The sequence below is a fragment of the Ambystoma mexicanum genome, chromosome 2p, assembly GCF_040938575.1.
Source record: "Ambystoma mexicanum isolate Mex_15411 chromosome 2p, UKY_AmexF1_1, whole genome shotgun sequence".
NCBI classification, from domain to species: Eukaryota; Metazoa; Chordata; class Amphibia; order Caudata; family Ambystomatidae; genus Ambystoma; species Ambystoma mexicanum.
The window spans coordinates 1,028,947,979-1,028,974,979 of NC_090923.1; the positions used below are offsets into that span (position 1 = coordinate 1,028,947,979).

Genomic DNA, 27,001 nt, shown 5'->3' on the forward strand with positions numbered 1-27,001 from the left:
AAAAAAATGTTTAATAATTATTTTTTATCACCGAGGATTCCCAGTCTGATGACGGGGAATATTCAAGCATCTGAATCTATGAAAGATCCAATGCTGGAGAACTGTCTTTACACCTGCCTTAAGTTGCTTATTGTTCCTGTAAAAAGTGTATAGGTTTTTGTTACCTCGAGTATAACTGCGATATCCTAAAATAAGTTAGAGTTATTGCTTCCCTTAGTCTGTGAACTGAAAAACAACTGTAATTGAATAATCCACCTCAAATACCAACTCCCCTAGAATAACTGTTATCCTGAATCAGCGTTATAGGTTTATACTGTAACTAGAATCTGTGTTTCACTAGATCAAAAAGGTAAATTGTCCAGTTGAAATGACTGATTTCTCGCTGAGCGTCACGGTACAACTGATAAGATCTACCCTGGTATTACTGAAAGTAATCTAAAAGTACCTATTGGTTTTGACTCCCCTAGAACTCCTGTTAGATTTTCCAAATAAGGTTATCTGCTTTGGTCCATGTACCTTCAAGCATAGTGTTTTCTCTTTTTATGATTGTGGTTATATATAATGTATGTAGTAACGTGTGGGAGACTACAAAAGACTTGTCCTCTTGGTATTAGGTAACTCACCTTTTGGTATAGACCTGCAATACACACGTTTGTAGGGTGGCTGAGCAGCCAGGCTTATCTCAAGATAGGTAAACGTGAGCTGTAGAGCTGTAGCATTGAAATCCACTAATACAAGTATCCAAATAACACTTAGTTTGCAAAGGTAGCGGGTGCCCCTCTCTCGACAGAACAAGGCCTGATAACCTGTTCAGTGGTTATTAACCACTTGAGAGTTCGCAGCCACTGCTTTTACTCACTGTGCCTTTCACAGACGGGAAATACCATTTGCATATCAGTCTTTGTCCTGCCCAGGGGCAGTCCAGCACCGAAATGCAATGGCAATTCCAACCTGAACAAGAGTACCACCCGCAACCCCATACACGTGTTATTTCCCATCTGTGAAAGGCACAGTGAGTAAAAGCAGTGGCTGCGAACTCTCAAGTGGTTAATAACCACTGAACAGGTTATCAGGCCTTGTTCTGTCGAGAGTGGGGCGCCCGCTACCTTTGCAAACTAAAATCCAAATAACACTTACACAAGGTTGTCTAGTAAAATAATTGATTTAATGGTCAGTTTTAAATAAGCATCCTTTAAAAAGGCCAATGTATAACAACACAAATACACTTCAAAATACTTTCTCAGAATTAAGGCAAAGCAAGTAGATACTCTTTGGAGATGCTTCATACACACTTCCTACACCCCGAGCTGACCTCACTGACTAGGACAGTATTGGCATTTATAGATCACTTTTGCACTATGTAAAATATGGAGGTTGTAGAGTCTGCAGAAGAGTCTGCAGGGAGCCAGGACTGCCAGAGTCAATTGGAGCAAGTCTATGGAGCCGAGGCATGTCTCAGATAGCAAAAAGTCTTGCACAAATTTAGAGGGTTTGTTGTAGAAAATCACTGTTGGGCCACTGTTAGGCAAGATTTGGAGAAGTACCCTTTGGGTGCACTACAACAACCTTGACCGCTTGGCAACAACAGGGACCCAAACATTGGTATAAGTCTGAACTACAGAGGTTGGTAGCGTGGCTGAGCAGCCAGGCTTATCTCAAGAGGGGTCAATGTGAGCAGTAGGGGAGTTAGATATTCACAGTGCCAAGTATCCAAATAAACACTTAAACACAAGGTTTCTTGATTAAACAATTATTAATTTGTCAGTCAGTTTGAATAAGCCTTCTTCAGAAGGGGCAATACAATAGTAACATACAAATACACTCCAAAATGCACACTCTTAGTTTCTCTAAATCAGCAAGTGCCCATTTGGGATGGCACACAGACACTTCCACACCCTCAGGTGACTTAAATAACTAGGACACTGGACATTAATATAGCACTGTTGCATTTAGAACAATACTGGGATGAGTGTTAAAGTAAAGAGGTTTCAGAATAAAACGAGACAACACACAAGTATTCGGAAGTAGGTAAGTACTTTTTAACCCCCCCAATGCAAAGTTAACCCTTGCCTGGAAGGAAGGTAAAAACACACAATCGGAAGAGAGACAAGTCATTCAGGGAGGCAGGCCAGCCAATGTCAGTTGGGCAAAAGTCTAGGTGAGCTGAAGCACTTCTTGCAGGTAGGTAAAAGTTGTGCACAATGTTTTAGAAGTCTTTGTAAACAAAGTAGAATCAAAGTAGGGCCACAAGCTGGGAGGCTTGTGAGATGAAGAGGCAATCAACTCTACAGAAGCAACCAAGACAAGTCTCAAGTGAGATCAAGTCAGGCTACAAGACGAGAGGTAAGTTCTCTTAGATTGTACAGTACCTTTGGTTAGAAGAAATGGCTCCAGCTGGCTTCAGTTCCTGTGTGGCTCTGTAGATACGGTTGTTCCTGTGCCTGAGTCGTGCGGACAGGAGGGAGGACATCTGGTGACTCCTACAACACAATGGGACGGTCAGCGGCAGAAAAGGACAAACATCCATTGAGCAGCACTTCACGGTTTCAGCTCCTTGGGTGTTAGCAAACAGCATCACTGTAGTCTCACGGATACCACCCTGGACTTTCCTCGCATCTGGGGTCCAGCACTCTATTGAGGTGGCTCGGGCTTGGCCAGTCCTGCTTACTGGGAGTCCGAAGGATCTTCCAGCAGCTCGGGTCGGTCTTAAAAGTGATGCACTCCATTTGGTGTTCCTCTCGCTGGCACTACGGTTCCAGCAGCAGTGGAAGTACAGCCAGCTCAGAGAGGATGGCCAAACGAGTTCACTTTGGAGCCGATTGGTCACACCAACTCAAGGGGAGAAGTCGTCCTTGCAGGGCTTCTCTAGTCGTGGCGAATTCTGAGCTTCAGCACAGCAGCAGGGCTTCACCGGGAGAACCAACAGTCCAGGAGTTGCAGCAGGCATCTCTTCCAAGTTCTTCGGATTCCTTCGTCCAGTGGTCGACGCTGCCTTCCAAGCCAAAAAGCCTCGCCTTTTATGCAGGCTTCTCCCATTCATTACAGCCTTGCTTTCAATCAGCCAGCAGGGTGGTGGTACTTGGGTGCATTCCTGTAACCAAGTGGATTAAAGCATAGAAAAAACCGACCGGGCCATTTTGTCAAAGCGGGCACCCAGGGGTGCCTTACTGCAGCAGCGAATGCAGTCGGCAGTAAAAACACACAATGGTAGTAAAAAGTAAACCACTGCCACCAGCCATTAATTGTAGAAAGGGTAACAAAATTATTACATGAGTCACTAGACAAAGGGGATACCAAGTAACCTATTGTAAGAGTGTGTGCTGGGTCTAGAAAGTTAAAATTGTCCTTAAGTCCAGCAAAAGAGCTGGTTGAAGGGAATTAGCAGAGAACTGAGAATGTGATGCTACTTATTCCCCCCCCTCCCCACCCGAAGATTTATATGGCCTACTTGTATTTAAATAATACATTTATTTTTTTTACAGTACATAGTGTTTCAGTGTTTCTTTGGACAATTTGGATTACAATTTCATTTGTACTGATTCTACAGCCCTCTCTCCCTCCTAAGATAAGCCTGGCTGCTTTGTCTACGCTATCATGAACTCAGATGGTACAGCCTTATACTAAGAGTGGAGTCTTGTACTGCCTCAGTTGAATCGTTTTACTAAGCCCTTAATTGGACTTCAGAAAAACTGTCCTAACAGATAGTGTTAAAATGGATTTCTAGAATCTGGCTTGGACAGATTTTAGAAGGCCATCCTAGTTAAGATGAACAGGGAGCTCTGAGAGGTTAGCCAAAACCCAATCAAGATACACGGATGAACAGTGAAGGATTAGTCTTATGAGTGTGTGACTAGGGCCTGGGGCCCTTCTTGAGTCTGCACAGTATGGCACACAATAATTGAATTTAAAAAGCCAGTTATAAAATGTTAGGCCTTATGAACACACTGGATAATGAATCTAAAAAGGTAGCAACGGTAGGGAAAACATTTCTAAATTCCACTTTTGGTAGGATTTATAAAAAATGATCCCTTTGGTATACAGAGCCCCAACGACTAGCATAAGTCTGTGCTACTGAAGGTTTTTGGTAGTATGGCGGAGCAGCCAGGCTCATTTTAAGAGAGATGTGAGCTGTAGGTCAGTACAAAGAACTTAGTATATACTTGGGCCCAAAGAAACACTTCTACACCACAACGTAAAGACTTACTGATGGTAACTCCAAATATTCTGTTGTAGGAATAAAATGTATGAACACCAACATTAGCATGCAAGCACTTTTCAAGACAATACTTTTTAGATGCGTAAAGGTTTTAGCAGTCCATCCCTATATAGGTATGAGTTCTTCAAAGTCAAATTGGAGGGAAAGCAGGTGTAAGGAAGGCCCCAATTACAGCTGTATCCCCAATTATAAGGTTGCCCCAAATCACGCTCACACCAGTATAAATGCACCCCTCTAGGAAAGTAAGGCCAAGAGTCTATCTTGCAAGGCTAAAACATTTATTCTTTACAGAAATGAGGATAGGAGCAAAGACCTCTGCTGCCTGAACGGTCTCTTCTGTCCCTTTCTCATGCAAACTGGTGCCAGGCAGGAGCTTTTATACTCTTCACTTGGTCATTGGATACGGGCTATGTCTCCATCCCAAACCGTTGTCCTTTCATACAAGGGATGCTCCAGTCTTCCTTTCTTCATGGTCAGATTTCTGTTTCGGACATGCTACTTTAAATATTGCTAGCCTATGCAAGAATATACTGTAGCTTCATTTTTTCTGTCATTTTGCGACCTATGAACTTTTATATAAAAACATTTTCCCATCATGCTATGCATATTTCATTCAATCTACTCATGTTTTTATCTGGTCCAGTAATTGCCCTTAAAACATGGTTTTCCATAATTCTGCATTGTGTGCAATGAACATGCTAAAATCTGCTTTTAGCATGTGTGGGCTTTTGACAGACAGCTGATCAGTGTGCTCCTGCTAGCATGAACACCACGGCAATGCCAGTTGTCAGTTTTTAGCGCAGGCCACATTCCTTTTGGCAGAGAGCCTGCTTTGATCATGCTTTGAGAAAAACTAAATAGGATTTAACATTTACCAATTTATTCAGCTAATAGTTATTTACACCTTATATTTAAATAACTGCCTTCTTTTAGCGCCCGCCCATGTGTGTGTGATTATATTTGCATATAGAAAAAGCTTTCTCAGTGCTGCTCCTCCCCCCTGGTCTCTTGTAGTGCCTAGAAACAGTCATAACAAGTCTTGCCCAATTCTAAAGTGCTTGGGAGTGAAGTAAGGCGCTAGCTCCTTCCCCACACAGGTAAGGACCAGCAGTAGAAAAGGCAAAGTTCCAGTGGAGTCTTCAATTACAAGTAGCAAGCTTTTGTTGGTCAAAAGGAGTTCAGGGACAACGGGAAAGAATCCCTATATGCGCACAAGCATTACGCCTGGGTGAACATGTATGGGTCAACACCCAAACATCAGAATCAGCACTCCAGCAGCAAAGGAGTGACAGAAAGACTATGCAAGTATTACCCTGAGCCCCACAGAACATTAGGAGTGAAGAGGTTGAAGCTGGGCGCTTTGACGATGCAGCAGCAGTAGACCCCCACTCCCGTTCCTTGATTGTGATGATAAAAGTAGGGACTGTAAGGGATTTTGCAGCAGCAGTCGAGAGAGTGGTTCCCCCAGCTAAGGATTCTACATGCTCCAGTGCAGGCCTGTGGTTTTGGCACCTTTCACAGACTCCACTGGAGAACGTTTCTTGTCCGAACAATACACCTTGCTTGCTCAGTGTTAGGACAACGTTTAAGTCCAACGAAGGGCTTAGTAAAACCATACAACCAAGACAGTACAAAGCTCCGCTCTTAGTAGAAGGCTGTAGCAGCAGAGTATGTGGTAGCATAGACCGAGCAGCCAGGCTCATTTTAGGAGGAAGAGAGGGCTGTAGGAAGGTACAAAGAACTTGTAGTATACCAAGGGTTCAACAGAAATGCTTACAACCAGATGTATTATACAAAATAAAGGTTTATTATTAATACAAGTTGGCCAAGTTAAGTCTTGGGGTAAGTACTTTGCCTTAGAGTCAAACACATTGTAAAAACACCACAATGCTTGAAAGTACACAGACCAAAGCATAAACCTTCTTCAGAAGAACTAAAAGCACACACATTTAGTATAGGCCACACCAATTAATGGGGAGTAAAAGCATAAATTACTTTCAGATCGCACAGTGGCACTCAGTTAAGGAATCCCTATGTAAACCAACCCGGTTAACAGGATACTTTTCTGAATAGTGGAACACAGATTCAAGGAACAGTATAAACCAAAAAATACATTCAGGATAACACTCAGTTATACCAGGCAAGTAAGACTTCATGGTGTAATATACAATCACAGTAGCTTTTCAGATCAGTGGAGCACAGAAAGAAATAACTTTCCACACTAAATTAGGATTGCACCAGGCAGACCAAGGTCAGCTGCACCTACAGGACACTAATAATGGTACACATCTATTCTAGGCAGGTAAAAAAACTAAGCTTGTAAGGAACAAGTTACTTAACTGTATCTGTTCTTCAGCATGGATCTGGCATGGATTCACATGCTCGTGAATATTCCCAGTCAGGCCCGGAAATCCTCGGTAAAAGATAAAGCTTAACTTTCACTTATAAACTGTTTTTCTCCTATAAACCAATCACTGAGCTCTGGGTCAAACTGCCCCCACCCAATGACTGCCCTCTCCCTAAACCCCTCCTGTGGCAGCCATCTTCAGATTTAGTAGCAAGTAAAGTGGCACTACGATCAAGAGGAGCCGCAGACGGGAGGATTTGCATGTGAATCCATGTCAGATCCATGCTGGAGAACAAAGTTACAGGAAGTAACTTGTTCCTTCTCCAGCATTGGGCCTGGCATGGATTCACATGCTCACGAATAAAGAATACATAGCAGTATATACATACACAACCACGGGAGGTGGCAAGGCTCAACAGAAGCAATTACTCTTACCACCTCACCAGGCTCACCTTCAAGTGAACAGGTTGAGCAGCACTGCTTGGCCGACCCTGGACTTCTCTCTGGAATCCCTGATGAGACAGTTAGAATCTCGAGAAGGAGTGTGTTGACCTCCACGTAGCAGCCCTGCAGATGTCCAGCATGGGCACAACAGACAGGAACGTCGTCGTCTCAGTGATCGCTCTGGTAGGAGGGGCTCTCGAACTGCCAAGCAGCGGTCGGTTCGTCAACCGGTGACAATGTGCGATATAGCCGGAGAGCCACCTGGAGATGGAAGCCTTGGACGGGGCCTTCCCATGGTTTACAGGACAAAAGTTCACAAAAATCTGACAAGTCTTCTGGAAACACCCATGCGGGCCACATAAAACTTAAGCGCTCGAGCCACATCCAGCAAGTGCACAATCTTCAGCCGGCAACAAAGGTGTCAGGAAAAAAAAACACAGGCAACACCAAGGGTTCGCGGAGATGAAATTCCGGCAGAACCTTGGGCATGAAGGAGGGGTGCGTCCGTAGCACCACCCTCATCTCGTGTAAAGTCAAATAGGGCCTCTTACAAACTAGGGCCTGGATCTCACCCACCCTCCTGGTAGAGGTGATGGCCACGAGGAAAGCAGTCTTCCAGGAAAGGAACTTGAGGCACTTGATGCATAGGCTCAAAGGGTGTCCCCATGAGCCTAGTCAGCACTACGTTGAGTTCCAACACCGGGGCCAGAGCCTTCACCGGTGGGAATGATCGGAACAGTCCTTGAATGAACTCCAGTAGATGGTGCAACCAAAGAGAAGACCATCTCGGTGACCTGGAGTAGCGCGAGATAGCCGCCAGATGTACTATGATGGAGGCATGCGCCAGCCCCGACTTAGAAAACGACAACAAGTACGGAAGGGCTTGGGGGGGCCGTAACCCTGAGTGTTAATCTTCTACGACAGGGCACCATGTTGCAAAACGCTTCCATTTGTGCCCGTAGCACTTAAGAGTCGACTACGCCCTGGCCCAGGCAAGGATCTCCCAGCAGTCCCCCAGCAGCTCTTACCCACCGAACTCGAATGCTGCAGGAGCCAGGCCTTCAGGTTTAGTGATCCTGAGTCATGGTGCAGGATTGCGCCTCCTTCCCTGGCGAGCAGGTCGGCGACCACTGGTAGCTTGACTGGAGGTGCCGCTGACATGCTGAGAAAGTCTGGGTACCAGATCTGCCTCTGCAACGCTGGTGCGACAAGGATTATCTTGCACCGACACGTCCGAGTGGATTGATGACTCATAGTAGTGGCAACGGAGGAAACGCGTACAGGAATAGACCTTCCCAGAGGAAAGAAAATGCATCCCCATGCTCCCCCAGCTGGGGGAACATGCTGGCTGTTAGCGAGAATTCTCAAAAATGTGCCAATTCCCTTCACTTTAGAGACCCCGAGCAACCTTGCTGGATTTTGAGGACTTGATTTTTTTACCTGGAGCGAGTTCGACCCTTTTTTCCCCCACTCTCTCATGTATTTTGAATATGTTTTACTCTTGTGTTTTCTTTGGTTATGGAGTCTAAACAACTCCATAGGCATCTATTTGTGTCACACAGCACCCTAAGTGCAGTGGCCCAGGGAAGCCTTTCGGGCTTTCCCAAGGTATAACTACCTTCTCTGGGATAAATTACTGTTTCCCAGAGTAAGTAAAGTGAAATTGACTTTACTTGTCTTTTAAATTCCTAAACCCAGCACACCCCATCTTACAATCGAGTGCTGGAGGGGTTACTTAGTATCCCCTGTGTCTAGATACTCCTGTAGCAGTCAAATGCTACCCTTTCCCCTCAGAATGGCTGGTGGCAGTGGTTTTAAACGAAATACCATGATTTTTCCCCGACCGCAAACTATTCATAGCTCTGGTAATCGCAGGAGCCATGTTTTTCAAGATGGCGTCTGAGCCCCCTCTGTAAAAACAGGTCCCAATCTTTTTTCGCCATTTCTTTTGGAAAGGTCCTTCTAGAGTTTGTCTCTGCGCGCCAAACCTAGGTTGGTCCCTTTGTTAATTTCATCTTTGGCGGGCTTCAGGAGTGAAGACCGCATCTGGCGCCCAAGTGTCTCGGGTGGGCAGGAAGTGAGGGAGGTGCCCGAAACTCCCTGTGCTTAATCTTCTAGGAAAACCAAATGCACTCTGGTGATTGACCCTGCTGGTTGAGTGACAGCTTGGCTGGAATAAATGGGAGAGAACTGAAGAAAAGGCGAGTCTCTTGACTTGGAAGGCAGAGTCGACCACTGGAACGAAAGAACTGAAGAAGAACTTGAAGAGGACACCTGCTGAAACTCCTGGACCATTGGTTTGCCCAATGAAGCCCTGCTGCAGTGCCGAAATGCCAAGCTCGCATCAACAGAGAAGCCCCTGCAAGGACGACTTCTCCCCTTGAGTTGGTGGGACCAATCAACTCCAAAGTAAGCCACCTGGACATCCATCTCGGAGCTGGTTGAATTTCCACAGAGTTGCTGCTGTAAACTGTATAGCACCAGATTGTGTGTGTTGCTTAAGCTGGCCTAGAGCTTTTGGAAGATCCTCCAGACTCCCAAGAAGCAGGACTGACCAAGCCTGAGTGCCATCAACTGCGTGAGGGACCCCAGAAGCAAGGAAAGTCCATCTCTACAGCCAAGAACCGCGGTGTTGCCATTTGCGGTAGACGCGAGGAGCTGAAACACTAAACAGCCACTGAAAGCAAAGTTTGCCGGTTGCAAGTTTTGACCGTCCCAGTGCATAACAGGAGTCCTCCGACGTCCTCCCTCTTGTTCCCACGACTGAGGACCAGGAACAGTCAGACATGCACAGGAACAGATGTCATCAGCTGCATCTTTTTCTTCATTGCTAAGGTACTGTAAAGCTAGTCTATGAGAACTTGCCTCTTACTGTAGATTTGCTTGAAATGTCTACAACTCACAAGTCTAATCATCTTGTGGCCCTACATTTGATTCTTCTTTTCATCAAAGACTCCTAAGAACTTGTTCAAAGACTTTTCCACTTTTCCAAAGACTTAGCCTATTGAAAAGTATGACTCTTCTTGGAGGATCCAAAAGTATTTGCCTGCTTAAGAATATTTGTGGTCTCTTGTGTTCCAATAACCTTTGCCTTTTAACAACAGTAAAATATTAAAGTCCCCAGCACCCTAGTTATTGAAGTCACCTCTGGGTGTATCTGTGGGCCATCCCAAAAGAGTCTTTTCCGATTCAGAAACTCAAGAGTGTACACTCTTGAAGTATATTTGTGTGTTACTATTCTATTTGATCCCTTCTGAAGAAGGTTTTATAACTGACTGATAAATTATTTTTTTATGCAAGAAACCTCAAGTATAAGAGTTTGACTACCTGCAACTGTGAATCTTTGTGCAACTCCACTACAGCGCACATTTCCCCTCTTGAGATAAGCCTGGCTGCTCAACACGCTACCAAAACTGTGTAGTACAAGCTTATAACAAAGGTTGGGTTGCCTATACCAGTTGTTTGTAGTGTTAACAGAGGGAACTGCATACAAACTTTGCCTAACAAGAGCCTTTAACTGGTAGTGCTTCCCCTGTATTACGAAGCACAGGAACTTGCAATGTTTCTCGTGAACAGGGACATGGAACTAAGCATCATCTAGATCAAATGACAGGAAGTCTCCCTCCTCCAGTTGGCAGAGCATGTGTTGCAACGTGACCATCCTGAATTTTTGGGACTTGATGTACTTGTTATTGTCGTAGATCGAGAATGGGCCTTCATCTGGAGTAAACCCCGTAGCCACGGAGTCACTTCGGAACCAGCTCTACTGCCCCCCCTTTACCCCCCCCTTTTTTTTTTTTTAACATGGCCCGAACCTCCACCAGCAACTGGGGGATGTGTAGTTTCTGCCAGCCACCGGTGGTATTCGCAGACACTTTCACTGAAATGTCGAAGTGTGTTTGTGGGTGAGAGCATCCAGCATGAATCGATCGGTGGAGATGTTGTCCCACACGCTGATGAAGTTCGGAGGCCGGCCTCCCACAGGGGTGCATGGGTGGGGGACCCAATGCCATGGCCGGTTCAGTCCTGCTTGGAGGCCGGAGCGCTGACCTTGTGAGCCTTGACGACGACCACCTCCGAAGGTCTTGGAGTGGCCCCTGTAGGCTTCTTGGGATTATCTTAATATCTTACTGTTGGCATTTAGAACACTCTTGGAAGTTGGTAAAAGGAAAAGGTGATTAGAACAAACAAGAGACCACAAATATTCTTAATCAGGCAAATACTTTTGGATCCCCTAAGCAGAATCATTCAGTATAACAGGCTAAGCCAAAGTCGATGGGCAAACGTATTATATAGGATGAAGCACCTCTGGTAGGTAAGTAGAACGTCTTTGCACAATGTTCTAGAAGTCTTTGAAGAAAAGAATCAAATGTAGGGCTACAAGCTGTTTAGACTTTTGAGTGGTAGAAGATGCAAGCAACTGTACAATGAGAGGCAAGTTCTCTCTGACTTTACAGTACCTTTGTATTGAAGAGAAGAAAAAGTGCAGCTTTTTCTTCAATACAAAGTGCAGCTCTGCAGATCTCACTGTTGTGGGTACAAAAGCGAGGACTTCAATGGGACAGTCACCACTCGCAACCGGCAGTCTTTCAAACAAGTGGCACTGTGGTGTTTCAGCTCCTCTGGACTACCGCAAATAGCAACATCGTGGTTTCTGACTGTTGAGATGGACATTTCTTACTTCTGGGGTCCCGCACTGTTGAGGGGGCTCAGGCTCGGTCAGACCTGCTTCCTGGGAGTACGGAGGATCTTCCTGGAGCTCTTGGCCAACTTGAAAGCAACGCACACAATCTGGTGTTCCTCTCCCTGGCTATATGGTTTTCAGCAGCAACTCTGTGGAAATTCAACCAGCTCCGAGATGGATGTCCAGGTGGCTTACTTTTGAGTTGATTGGTCCCACCACTCAAGGGGCATCTCTGTCGATACAAATTTGGAGTTTCAGCACAGCAGCAGGGCTTCACCGGGCAAACCAACAGTCCAGGAGTTGCAGCAGGCATCCTCTTCAAGTTCTTCTTCGGTTCCTTCGTCCAGTGGTCGACTGCCTTCCAAGCCAAAAGCCTCACCTTTTATTCAGTTCTCTCCCATTAATTGCAGCCTAGCTGTCAGTCACCCAGTAGAGTGGCTGTCCTTGCTGGACAGTCAGCCGGCCAATCACCACAGAGTGCATTTGGGTCTCCAAGGAGGCTAAGCACAGGGAGGTTCGGGCACCTACCTCACTTCCTGCCTACCCCAGACACCCTTGAGCCAGAGGCGGGCTTCACTCGGCAAAGCGAACAATGGGACCAAACCTGGTTTGGCGCGTGAGTAAATCTCAAGAAGGACCTTTCCGCAAAGAAATGGTGATAAAAAGACAGGGGCCATTTTGACAAAAATGGCACCCTTGGGTGCTTTACTGTAGCCCGTGGTAAATGCACACCACGGTAGTTAAAACGAAACCACTGCCACCAGCCATTCAGTGAGAAAAGGGTAACATAAAAATGTTACATGAGAAGCTAGACAAAGGGGATACTAAGTAACCCCTCCAGCACCCTATTGTAAGACAGTGTGTGTTGGGTCTTGAAAGTTACACATTTAAGTAAAGTCAATTTCTCTTTACTGCTCTGGGAAACAGTAGTTTATCCCATAGAAGGTATTTAAACCTTTGGGAAATCTGAAAGACTTCCCTGTGCCAGTGCACTGAAGGTGCTGTGTGACACGATGTAAAGATGATGCCTATCGAGTTTGTCAGTTTGCTCTGGATTTTCACTGTCAGGCTGGAAGGGTTGCGAAGTTTTGGACTCTTCCCTCGCTTTCTGCCTTCACAGCACTCTGGAATCTGGGTAGGGAATCCACAGGATTCCCGGCGAAGAGAAAATTGACTTTTCTGCCTTGTAGGTCAGGGGTTGGAACAAGAAAGCACTAGGAACACTGAAATGGCGAAAAAATACGACAGGGGACATTTTGGTAAAAGGAGTACCCACGGGTGCCTTTAACGGGGCGGTGGAAACAGCCTGCGGTAAAGGTGTACCAAATTAATAACAAGGTTCCCTGCCACCAGCCATTAAAGGGAAGTTTGTCCTTGTAACATAAGTGTTACATTTAGAAAGAGATAGAGTATCTCCTATCTCCCCAGCACTCCACATACGGTGAGGGGTGCTGGTCTCACCTAATAAAACCTAAAAGGGATCCAAAGAGCCATTCTACTCTTGGGAACTGTAGTTCTCACAAGGTTAGATAGAGAAAGTTAAAAGGGAAGCCCCAAAGGCAACCCAGCAACAATAGGCAGTATGTGCCAAAAGTTGTCAAAAAGGATAAAATGACAAAGGCACTAAGGAAAGTCTTAAAAATGACACCCATGAAAAGAGTACAGACCGAGTGTGGAAAAAGGTTCCCACTCACTGCGGTATAATGCTCAGGAAGATTTATCAGTGCTATCAACATCTTAATTGTCTCTTCCCGCTATGATGCACATGAAATATGACAAGATCGTAACCTAAGCAGATATTGCAGCATTGTGCAACTCATCCAGACCAAGTCCTAGCAGCTCTTCCAAACCTATACTGCAAACTGTGGAACTTCATTTATCCTGTCACACCAGCGTTTTGCAAACACAATGTCAAGACCTTGCCACTGCACACTTACCAGCCCAACTGGCATCCCCAGCGCAATCCTTAGTTCATCCGATAGGTCTCCTGGCTTCTTCTCCTTCAGCCGTGTCTCAAACTCTTTCCCCTGAGTCAGTAGATGGTACAAGTTAAAAAAAAGATTTAAAAAAAATCATAATAATGTGCACAGAATGAATATGGTTTTGCAAAGGTTAATACAAGGCCAAGGAATTGACTACAAGTGACCAATAGTTCCATGTGTACATGCTCCCCACTCGCCTCGCCCCAAGAGGGAAGAATGCCACAAGCAGTGGCTGAGCTTTTCAAGACCTGTTCCCTTTAAACCTCTCCAGATTATCAAACACTTTTGAAACAGTCATCGTGGTGACCACAGAAAGCAGTTTTCACCACATATTCTTTGGAACCCATTCCTACAAAAGGCTATTTACCCGTAGGTATGGAGCAAAGGGGCCAGGATGTAGGAGTACCACACTCAACAGCTAAATGCATAATCATCAAGTCATCACTCCTGTATACATAATAGCAACAGTAGTTCCACGTTACCTCATAGTATAGGTCCCCGTGGATTGTGAGCTTCGGTTTGGTCTGCCACTTAAAGAAGGCATCGTGCAATTTCTGGTAGTCTATATCAATTTTCCCCATTTTAGGGCGAACTTTCTCCCTCATCTTTGATTTCATAGTTTTCTGGTCCTCCTGGAAAATAAAGTCACATTCAAATGTACAACTCGGTGGCACCACAAACCACTTCAACTCTAACAAAGATGGTGAGTGTTAATATGGATTTGCAGAACCAGCCTTAAGGGAGAGTTCAACTTCTGAGAGGCCACCCTAGTTGAGGAATAGGGATATGACACTTGGGTCTAGCTGAACTCCATCAAATTAAGCATGGATTGAGCTGAAAGGCAGACGTCAGGCGCTATGGGGTATTGTATTAGTGCAGTTAACGCAACAGAGCACTCACAATAACTAAAGCAACACAGAAGTACAAACACCATTTTCTTAGGCCTTTAAACCTCTAACCACGTAAAGTAAAAGTTAAGTATCTGTCAGAAAAGATTTTTCTTTTTGCTGGTATCCAGCAATAGACAGACATTCTAGTTTTTGCTAAGGTTTTGTACCTTGCGGGACTTAATTTAATCATTTTTGCTGCACTTTCCTAGCAGAATTTGGGTTGGCGAAGTTCAGATCATCAGGATTGAGGATGGCTTAGCTCGGAAAGCATCAGAAGAAATGTCACAGTTCAGATGGGCTGAATTCTAGTCCACAAGGTGTTTGGGCGGAAAGTTAAAGTTAAAAAAATTACAGTGTGTTAAAGTTCAAAGCAGCAAAGAGCCAGAATCCAGGCGTCAGGTTTAGCGAAATTCAAAAGCAGCAGGGTAGAAGCCAGCAGGTTTAACTTGGTTATGTTGAGAAGTCAACAGAGGGCCAACAATCAGGGGAGCAGAAATTCTATTTGGTACAATTCATGTCACTTAGGTGAAAATCAGAGGCAATTAAATCAGCATAGCTCAAAGAGACTAGGTTCGAAGGCAGTGAAGGCTAGATCTAAAGTGTCCAAAATTGATAACCGGTCGAGATTTAGTCAGTACAGCCTCAAAAGAGGCTACATTCAAAGTAGCAGAATTAGATCGCAATGCCCCATAAATGGCCAAGCTCAGAAGCAGCCAAGATTAAACCAACACAATTTTAAAGTGTCTCGGTTCAAGACAGCAGGAAAGGAAACCGATTAATGCTGTTTTAGAGTGGCTAAACCTGGGGCTAAAACGATGCAGTAAAAGAAATGGCAATTTTCAAAAGCAGCGGAAACCAAATCAGCATAGAATGAATGTGGCCAAATTCAAAAGCAGCACAGGTGCTCCAGCACAGCTTTAGTATGGATAAATTTAAAAAAAGTGCCAGGGTTTAAACCAGTACAGTTTCAATGTGGTCAAATTTAAAAGCAGCAGAGATTGAACCAGTGCACTTTGTGGTGTGGCTAACTTCCAAGGCGGCGAGAACAAAATCAGTACAGTTCTAGTGTGGCTAAATTCAAAAGCAGCCGACAACAAGCATTAGGAAAGATTTATTTTTTGCACATTTCCCCCTCCCTAGTTCTATGTACCCTCAAACATTCTACTTTTGTTTTCGAAAACAGCAATCAATAGGAAAAGCTAGGCAATTGTTTCTTCCCACAGGTAACATAAAAGCAAATCGACCAAAGGGGATACAAGAGGAGACCCAGAAGAGGAGATCCGGTGGAGGGTTCGAGACTGAATAGTACCAGGAGAAGAAAAGCACAGCAGGATTCAGTCCCCAATGTTATCTAAAGGAGAAATTCAGTAGAAGGGGACCTGCAGAACCAAATGGCCACACCCTACAGGGACCCCTTAGAGGGAGTATCCCAAATAATCCTCCAATCCAGGACCCATAGGTGAGTACTTCCAGTGTTTGCCTGCAGAAATACGGTTCCGTTAAGGAGAAACAACGTGGTAACAGCTTCTTTTTAAAAGGGCGAAATGAAGGATCTGGGTACCCAGTGATTGGCACCAGAGCCAAAGATTGTCTTAGGACTGATTTTCTACGCTCTGGCCTGATCGACAGAGGTATGGCCAACCTAGTTTAGTGACGGGGACAACCATGGGAGCTGTAGCCAAACCAGTTTACTTATTTATGGCCATATAACACTGAGAAAAAATACTACTAAAAAAGGCAATATATATATATATATATATATATATATATATATATATATATATATATATATATATATATATATATATATATATATATATATATATATATATATATATATATATATATATATATATATATATATATATATAGGTATTACCTTTTTAGTAGTATTTTTTCTCAGTGTTATATGGCCATAAATAAGTATATATACATATACATACACAAATATAGGACGTGCATTACTCACCATAATAGCATTTCTGAAGATTGTATCTGCTTAGATTCACATGCTGTGCATATAGTCCGACATCTAGTGGTAATCGCGGAGTATTGCATCTTTCTTTCGAAGATTGAAAGGGGACGTCGACATGGGCGTGACGAACACTATCCCTAACGTGACATGTAGTGTACCCAAAATCCCTCACGTGTCGAGGTCCCTCCGATTGTGTTTTTTCTACCATGAGAGAGCCTTATAGTCAGCGTGAGTGAGAACATAAGAGAGAAGGTGTAAGATGTCCATGTTCCTTCTACTCCATGAGGGGAGGAAAGGTGGGCGCATGTGAATCTAAGCAGATGCAATCATCAGAAATGCTATTACGGTGAGTAATGTACAGCTTCTGATGCTTGTTAATCTGCTTAGAATCACATGCTGTGTATAGAATAGCGAGCAGTACCCAGAGCTGGTGGTGGGATGTAAGAACAAACAGTAGAAAAGATATGTCTTAGCAGTGCTTGTCCCACCTAAGTGCTGTGTAAAGGACAACCTCCTACGGACTTGCTGCAGCCCCTGTAGGCTTCCTAGGCCAAAGAGCGGGACGGTTGACGGTAGGATGACGAGCCGCCACTGAAACCTTTGGTGTATCCCTGGGCCTTTCCTCCGGAGGCTCGAAAGGATGGCCGTCGCTGCTGTAGCGTGCCTAATGCCCGGGAAGTCTCAGTATACGTCTGGATGGCCTGAAGTGACTCGTCCACTGCCTTGCCGAATAAGTTGTCCCTGTCGAAAGGTATGTCCAACACCCTCGACTTTACATCCTGGCGGAAGCTAGTGGCCTTCAGCAAACCCTGCCGACAGAGGCAAACGCTATTGCCCATCTGACGGAAGCCCACTGTGATGGCATGGTCCGATGCAACCTTGCCTTCTTGCAGGATATCCAGCACCTCAGCTCTCTTGTCGTCCAGAAGGAAGTCCAGGAGGGGAGCGATCTTGAACCAAAGCTCCCTGCCATAACGGGCCATGATGGCTAAGGCAGTGCTCGCCTTTCGTCACAGCTGACGAGAGGACCCCGTCGCCCCACGGCGTCTAGTTTCTTTTCCTTGCCGTCCGGGGGATGGGGGGGGGGGGGGGTGGTCCTCGTCCCGGGGAGGGGGTGGGAGAGTGGACGTTGACGCTGAGGATCCGGAAGACGACTACTTTGCCACCGCCGAGACTACCAAGTCCAGGGACAGTTGGGATCTGAGAAACTTGGGTGCAGAGTCTGGCACCCTATATTTCTTCTCTTACCAGTCCCTCCTTGCCGGGGCCGAGGACTGGTTCTTCATGAGGGACAGCCTGTCGTCCCAAATGTCGTCCAACAGAGGGATAGCAAGTACGGTCTTCCTCTTGGCCTCCCGGCGCTGGTACAGGAAGCCTTTCTTCTCCTCGGGGGCCAGTTGAAACATCTGAGGCCCTAGCGATCATGGCATGGAAGGAGCCAATCTCGTCGGGTGGCGAGGCCCTGGGCACTGGCGACGGGAGGACCCCTCTGTCACCCGTACCCATGCCCGTATTCGCCGTATCCGGTTCCGTATCGTCCCTCGGAGGAGGGGATGGTGGCAAAGGATGGCAAGGAGGAGGAGGAAGGACTCTCCTCTTGCCGGGGGGGGGGGGTTCCCCCCGACGGCCCAGGTGCCATGGGATCTCCCACCAGCGACAGGGGCATCCTTGTCCGGATCTCTGAACACAAGGTGTGCAGTGCCTGTAGGATGTCCGCCGACACGTCCCCAGGCAGTGGTGGAAGGTGCTGTGGTGGCTGCAACGGGAGCGATGGCAGTGGCGTTGTGTCCTCTCCTCACTGCCCTGCTGCTCTCCACATTCGCTTCGCCGGGGTCCTTCCCATAGGACCTGGCCTCGACTAACTTTTTGTTCGGAATGTCCGAGCCCTGCAGGACTACAGCCCCCGCCCCTTCTGCTCGACAAACAGGGATGGTCTAGGGGAGATCGGCATCGTCTTCACCGGTGTCTTATCGATGGGTATGAAAGGCGATTTCCCTCCACGCAGGCAGGGAAACTCTCGTCTTAGGGGCTTCCTCCTGCAAACCTGCAATCGTGGCCTTCGCCAAGGACGCCACCACTCCTTCAAGGGAAGATTTCGCCTGGTGAACCTGGGCCTCCACGATCTTGGACGTGCTTGAGGCCTTCACTGGGGTAGTGGGGTCAGCACCCCGCTCCCCCTTGGCTTTCTCTGTCAGTGTCAACTGGGACTTCTCCAGAAGTTTACCCGGATGGTCCAACTTCTTCTTTGTCGCCGACCTGGAGTGTTGCCTTGTGGCTGAATGTGCTGGGGATGCCGTTCCCAACCTGGCTGCCAAGGAGCCTGACCCAACGGCGCTACCAGTGCCCAAGGGCTATCGGTGCTTTGCCTTATGTTGGGGCCCCCGTCGCCGGAGCACCCTCAAAGGTCTTAGAAGACCACTCAGATTTCTTCTTGCTGGGTGAGGCTCGGGGCTCACCCGCCGCCGGGATCTTTGTCTGAAACACTCGGAGAGACGTTTGCGACGGTCCTTCATGGTGCAGTCTCCTCCACGTGCGTTTGGTCGGAATGTAGGCAGTAAAGGCACAGAGTGCCCATCTTCCAGGAAAAGGTTCAGTTGTCCACATCCAGGGCAAAACCTGAACAGAGGCTTTGAGTCTCCTTTATCTTCAGCCATGTCCATGCGGGCTAGGCCTCAAGGAATGTTCTGGAATCTTCCAAGAAGGGAAATCGACAAAAAATGTCCCTTGAGGGGTGTAGAAAGTTTAGAAAAACGGGTCCCTGTTAGTTGGATGATGGATCAATGGAGCTTGAGGCTCGACAGAGTAAACTCTCAGAAAAATCGGAAACCGCAGTAAAAGCTCGAGAGGTGTAGCACAAGGACTCCCAACGTGCGGTAAAAATCTGAAGATTGCTGCCAGAGGAGGGGCAGTCATTGGCTGGGGGCAGTATGACCCAGAGACCAGTGATTGGTTGTTAGGCGAAAGACAGTTCATAATTGAAACTAAATGATTTTTTTTTACAGAGGATTCCCAGTCTGACGACGGGGAATATTCATGAGCATGTGAATCAATGACAGACCCCATGCTAGAGAACTGCTCTCCTAACATCTAGTGTGTGGAGGCTTCTTTCTGCCACGTTAGTGGGATTTTGGAAACAGATGGGTAGTTCTAGGGACTGGTTTACATGGAACTTTGAAATAAATGTAGGCACAAATCTTGGACGAGTGCGCAGGACCACCTTACCTTGTGAATCTTGACGAAAGGGTCTTGAACTGAAAGGGCCTGCAGTTTGCTAACTCTCCTTATAGAGATGATCGCCACCAGGAAGACACTATTGTAAATTAGTGCTTTCAGGCTAGCTTTGTGCATTTTTTCAAGTGGAGGCCTTGTTAACCTGGAAAGTACAACATTCAGGTTCCATCTGGGAGCTGGGTTAGAGGTAGGGGGATGAATCCTCTTTACTACCTTAATAAAAACGAATTACTGGACTTTTCCACTACAAAACCTTGCTTTGGGACATGGTGTATGCTGGAAGCGCAGCTAGGTGGACCTTTAGGGAATTGAAAACAAGACCAGATTCTAGCAGGTAACAGAATAGGTCTTGGTGTACAATCAACAGGATTCATACCTTTGTTATTACAACAGATAAAGTGCTTCCATTTGCTGGAGTAGCAGTGTCTGGTTTCCATGCTCCCCTGAGTATGTCACTACATCTCTGAGGGAGTTGGAGGTGCCCGAACTCTATGACCTTAGGAGACAGGCTGTTAAATTGAGAGTTTGAGGGCAAGGATGCGTCTCACCCCTGTCTTCAGATAGAATGTTGTAAGGGCATTGCAGTTTCCTGGGAAGGGAGACCGACATTGTCATTAGATGGGAGTACCAAGGTTGGCGGGCCCACATTGGGGCCATCAGGATCTTTCTGAAAGGCTCTTGGTGTATCTTGTGCACTAGTCTGTTGAGCAGGGGAATCAGGGGGGGCGGGGGTAGCGAGTGGGGGTTGGGGGGGAGCATAGACAAATTTCCCTGACCATGTTATCCAGAGACCGTTCCCCTTGGAGCGGTTCTGAGGGTACCTTGAGGCGTAATCTGGGCATTGGGCGTTCTCCAGAGTTGCAAACAAGTCGATTTCTGGGAAACCCCAGTCTGTGAAGACATTGAGTACAATGTCCTTGTGTAGTTGCCATTCGTACTCTACGGGAAGGGGGGGGGGGAAGTCTCTGCTGAGTACGTCTGCCAGAAGATTGAGTTCCCCTGGAATGTGTTGACAGGAACATCATCTTGTGTTTGAGAGCCCATTTCCCATATGTTGTGTTACAGTTTGGACAGCCCTAGAGAGTGAGTGCTCTCCCGTTTGCTCAGGTAATAGATGGCCGTAGTACTTTTCGTGAGAACCAGAGCCGTCTTCCCCTGGAGGTCTGTTGGAAAAGCTTTCAGGGCATTGAACACTGCTAGCAATTCCAACAGATTTATGTGATTGGATGCTACTGCTGGGGACCACACGCCGTGCACCGTCTGTTGAAGGAGATGAGCCCTCCCCACCCAGTCAGAGATGAGCCTGTGGTAAGAGTGGCTCCTACTGCGGGGTTGATGAAGGTCTTTCCCCGCGGAAGGTTTTCCCTTGACCATCACTGCAGAGACTGAGCGAGGGCTGCCAAGACAACCACTAGATCATGCCATTGTCCACTGGCCTGACACCATTGGCTCGAGAGAGACTCTTGCATGGGACGCATGCGCAAACGAGTGTAAGGAACTAGATAAATGCAGGAGGCCATCATTCTCAACAGTCGCATGGCTTTGCGTACAGTCACCTCATGACTGGCTACGTAGTGAGGGATATGGACAGCGTTGGAGGGAAAGACAAAGCAGTCTTTGGTCCGAATCATAGCCCCCAAAAACTGCTTCCCCTGGCTGGGGTTCAGACTGGACATTTTCTCGTTGATCGAGAATCCCAGGCGAAGGAAATCTACCGTCTTCTGGGTTTTCGTTAGGCATGTTCCAATACGAATCCCCTGTTATGAGCCAGTTGTCGAGGTAAGGATAGACTGGAATGTAATGGACTGCCTGCGCAGGTGAGAAGCTACCACCACCAGTACCTTTGTGAACACCCTGGATGCTGAGGCAACGCCGAAGGGAAGAACCTTGAACTGATAGGGTGTCCCCTCCATCATGAACCTTAGGTACTTTCTGCATTCTGGCAACATTGAAATACTAAAGTATTCATCTTTCATATACATGGCCACATTGGAATCCCCCTGCACCAGCAGTGGGATCACTTCTTGCACTGTTGTCATTCAGAATGTTTGCGGCTTGACATATTTGCTCACTGGGCACAGATCTAACTCGGGGCGCATGGTGAGATCCTTTTTGGGTACAAGGAAGTATACTGAATAAATACCCTCGTTTTACCTGGGGAATTCTACAGCGCCTTTTGCCATAAGGATCTGCACCTCTTCCAGCAGGATTTGCAGGTGTGCTGGTGATAGGCGCCTGATCTTTGGAGTGTGGTATCGAGGTGGTCGGTGGAACTCGATGCAATAACCGTGGGTGACTGTCTTCAGCACCCACTGGTCTGATTTGATCCACCTCCCATGCGTGAATGGATGATGTCTGTTAAGCAAGATCGTGTGCAGTATCCTTTGGAAGACTACAACAACCTTCACCACCTGGCAATAGGAACCCAACCACAGGTTGGTAGTGTGGCTGAGCAGCCATGCTCATCTCAAGAGGGGTCAATGTGAGCAGTAGGGTTCTAACAGTTTCACAGTGACAGTTATTCAAACAAACACACCAAGGTTTTTTTATCCTCTTTATTTAACTTTTAAGAACAGAACAACAACAAATTCATATTTCAGGATAATAAATAATTACAATGCAATTAGACCAATGAAATGGTAATCAGCATGGAACTTAAAACAAAACTGATTGAATAAACAATAAGAAAAATATCCACAGAATTTTAGAATGTCAAACAGAACTTTGATAGAATATTGTCAAAGGTACCAATAACACAGACCAACACAAGACACAGGACACAACACCAAACCCCCTTCCTAACCCCCACCCCACCCCACCCACTCTTAAAGAATTAAAACACAAGCGACCTAGCTCCGGACAAATATTAAACATAAAATTAATTAAAAGCACTCTATTGTTCATTATAACCCTCGTCGCTACACAATTTACCAAACTTTATCTTCTCAAAACACGAAAGGAGTTGCACATGTACTAGCCACTCTTCAACGGATGGCTTTTTCCTTGTTTTCCAGACACGCACAATGTGTCTAGTGGCCACCAGAAGAACTTTAGTGACCCAGCACAACACCACCCAATCCAAATATCAAACATAGTTTGGGGATTTCAAAAGTACAGCCAAGGGTGTTCTTGGGAAAGCAATATTCCACACCAAGTCAACCCAATCTAGGACATCATTCCAAAAACCATTCACTGTTGTACAATTCCACAACATATGTATCATGGTGCCCTTTTCCTTCAAACAGCCCCAACACTTATCACCATCACTGTAACAAATATACTTCAAAACACACTCTTAGTTTCTCTAAATCAGATGATACCCATTGTGGATGGCACACAGACACTTCATACACCTTCAGGTGACAAATAGCTAGGACGCTGTGGACATTGGTTTATCACTGGTACATTTAGAGCAATAATGAGTTTGGTGTAAAGGTTAGATTGGGGAATAAAACAAAGGTTAACAAATTCCTAAACTGTCAAGTACTTTTTAAACCGTCCAATGTCAAGTAAATGTAACCCCTGGGGGAAAGGTAAAAGACACAGGGCCTCATTACGAGTCCAGCGGCAACCAGCCAGTTTTCCTGGCTCGGTTACCGCCAGACTCTTATTACCATTCCGCCTCCGTGACTCCCAGAATTACCAGGGAATTACGACCCTGGTGTCCCGGGAATTCCGGAGGCGCAATTCGGTAAATCCCCATTCCCATCGAGTCCCATAGGACTCAATGGGAATGGGGAAGTGGAAACACCAGCACCATCTCTTGATGGTGCTGGTGTTTCCACGTCCGCCTGCAGGTGGGCGGTGTTAAACCCGCCAGGTCAGACCTGGTGGAAACGCCACCTCCCGCCTGCAGGACTCTAGATCGGGCAATCCGGAATTAACAGTGGTGGCGTGTTTACCGCCACTTACTTCCGGACCGCCCGACCCGCAATGAGGCCCACAGTCAGAAGTGAGAAGAGTCTCTCAGGAAGTCAGGACAGCCAATGTTATTCGAGTAAGGTCTAGGGGAGCTGAAGATCTTTGCAGGTAAGTAACATTCTTGCACAATATTTTTATAAATGTTTGTAGACATAAGAATCACTTGAAGGGCCCCAAAGTGGGAGGCTTGCGAGGGGCAAAGCTGCAAGCAACTCTGCAAGGGCAGCCAAGACAAGTCTCAACTGAGAGCAAGTAAGGCTACACAACAAGAGGTAAGTCCTCTTAGGTTTACAATACCTTTGGTTAGAAGAAATGGTTCCAGCTGGCTTCTGTTCTGTGAGGCTCTGCAGATCTTGTTGTTCCTGGGCCTCAGTCGTGGGCACAAGAGGGAGGGCGTCTGGGGACTCATGCAACACAATGGGAAGGTCAGCAGCAGCAATGGGCAAACTTCAATTCAGCAGCACTTCGCGGTTTCAGCTCTTCGCGTCTAGAACAAATAGCAACACTGTGGTTCACAGATACCATTTCTGACTTTCCTTGCATATGGGGTCCAGAACTCTGAGGTGGCTCAGGCTTGGTCAGTCCTACTTCAGGGAAGTCCAGAGGATCTTCCTGCCACTCCGGTCGACTTAAAAATGATCCACTCTATTTGGTGCTCCTCTCCCTGGCACTTCGGTTCCAGCAGCAGCAGAAGTACAGCCAGCTCCGAGCGGATGTCCAGACGGGCTTCCTTTAGAGTCGATTGGTCCCACCAACTCAAAAGGGATAAGTTGTCCTTGCAGAGCTTCTCTAGTCAAGGCGAATTCGGAGCTTCAGCACAGCAGCAGTGCTTCACCGGGCAAACCAACGGTCCAGGAGTTGCAGCAGACTTCTCTTCCAAGTAGTTCTTTGGATTCCTTTGTCCAGTGGTCGACTGCCTTTCAAGCCAAAAATCCTTGCCTTTTATGCAGGTTTCTCCAATTCATTCCAGCCTGGCTGTCAATCACACAGCAGGATGGCTGTCCTTGCCAGACAGACAGCCGGCCAATCACCTTTGGGTGCATTCTTGTAACAGGCACCTCCCTCACTTCCTGCACCCAGACATGCAGGAGCCAGAGGTGGGCTTCACACGTGAATCCCGCCAAAGACAAAATGAACAAAGGAACCAAACCTCGTTTGGCGTGCAGAGTACATCTCAAGAAGGATCTTTGCAACAAGAAAAGGCGAAAAAGGAAGACCGGGGCCATTTTGACAAAATGGGCGCCCATGGGTGCTTTACTGCAGCTGCGAACGCAGTCTGCGGTAAAAACCCACAATGGTAGTAAAATAGAAACCACTGCCACCAGCCATTAATTATAGAAAGGGCAACATAAAAATGTTACATGAGAAACTAGACAAAGGGGATACTAAGTAACCCCCTCCAGCACCCTATGGTAAAATAGTGTGGTCTGGGTCTAGAAAGCAACAAATGTATGCAAAGTCAATTTCACTTCACTGCTCTTGGAAACAGTAGTTTATCCAAGAGAAGGTATTTAAACCTTAGGGAAATCTAAGAGACCTCTCTGTGCCACTGTAGTGAAGGTGCTGTGCGTCACAAGGTAAAAGATGATGCCTATGGAGTTTGTCAGACTCCAAAGTTAAATAAAACACAGAAAACACAGACTTAAAAGTACAAAGTCCCAAAGTTCAGCAAAAGGGCTGGGTGTCTAAGGTGGGAGGAATTTAGCAGTAAACTGAAAATTCTCCTCAACACAAGGGTTGTCAGCCCTTGTGAGGGAAGGAGACAAAGAAGGAGAAGGACGTTTCTTTATGGAGTTGAGCAGAATAATAGCCTGACTAGTGCAAGGTTTTTCTTTGAGAATGTCCTCAACGAAGTCGGAGTCCTGGACAGCCTCCTGTGTAGCAATTTGGAAGTGATCTGCGGCTCTCATCAGGATGGCATTAAATAACATCTGGTTATCTATTGGTGATGGCTGCCTTTGTTGAAGTGACAAAGGCGGGTTTAAACAAATAATGTCTGGGGTGGATATGCGTGAAATTACCAAACATCTGACCTTTTTCTGCAAATATGTATGTGGGGGGAGACCCCTATACATTTTTATTAACTTTACCCCCCCCCCCCACATATATATATCTGCGGAAAAATGGCAGTCTGACTTTTGGGGGTCAGACTTTTTGCCCTCTGTCATTTTGTCCTATTCCATCTGGGGTAGGAGTGTGTGAGAGCCAAGGTGCTTGATCTGCTGGGTGATCTTGTTCCCAATCCGGGTCCTGGTCAGCAATGTCCTGATTAAAATGATTGTCCTCATATGTTTCCCTTTGTCTGAATACTCAAATAACTCCTCTTGATGGATTTGTGACTGAATTGGGAGCTTCTGCAGCTTTGGTGAATTGTCACATCTTATCCATATAATTCTATGAATCGAGACATCTTATCCATATCATTCTCAAATCTCTGCCTAATCCACAGGGATGAAGCAGAGAGGTATGGAGGAGGGAAAGGCTCTTCAGAAGGGGGAGATTTACCCGATAAAGCCCTGGAGAGGGGCTGGCAGCCTTCAGAGTACTCCTCAACGAGAGGGGGCACTTCTGGGCTTTTCCGTCGCTGAAACAATAGCTGCGAGATTCGTGTGCTTTCGGCGGCTGAAGGTTGATTTTGGATGCGCCTGCAGATGTCGTTGCGGTTACCGACTGTTAAGACAGTTTTTCAGAAGTCCAACTAAGAGGTTAGTAAAACCATTCAACTGAGGCAGTACAAGACTCCACTCTTAGTATAAACCTGTACCACCAGAGTTCATTGTAGTGTAGACAGAGCAGTCAGACTTATTTTAGTAGGAAGAGAGGGCTGTAGAATCAGTACAAATGAAATTGTAATACAAATGGTCCAAAGAATCACTGAAACAATATGTATTTTAAAAATAAAGGATTTAAATACATGTAGGCCCAGATAAATTTAGGGGTAATGAAGTACTATTACACAATATATGTAATCATAATTATAAAAAAAACATTATGCTTGAAGGTGCACAGACCAAAGCATAAACCTTATTTGGAACACCTAACAGTAGTTCCAGGGAAGTCAAAACCTTTTCATACACATTCAGTATAGGTCACACCTACTCTTGGGGAGCAAAAACCAATGGTTACTTTCACAACTACCTTCAGTAATAATGCCAGGGCAGTAGAACGTACCAGTTGTACAATGACTCATTAACAAATCACAATCAGGCAACTGGACAATAAACGTTGTGAATAGTGGAACACTTATCCCAGGTACAGTAAACTCCTATAACTACTTTTGTGTTAACACATACTAGGCGAGTAAAACCTAA

General features: G+C 46.2%; 1 protein-coding gene across 1 annotated transcript in view; it reads right to left on the reverse strand.

Moving 5' to 3' along the window:
* Window positions 1-27,001, reverse strand: part of SF3B2 (splicing factor 3b subunit 2) — a 633,281-nt gene that overhangs the window by 171,509 nt on the left and 434,771 nt on the right. Inside the window, exons 13-14 of the mRNA XM_069644893.1 lie at window positions 14,156-14,305; window positions 13,629-13,718 (exon numbers count right to left, since the gene is read on the reverse strand). Coding sequence (XP_069500994.1) covers window positions 13,629-13,718; window positions 14,156-14,305 — 240 coding nt within the window. The remainder of the gene's footprint in view (window positions 1-13,628; window positions 13,719-14,155; window positions 14,306-27,001) is intronic.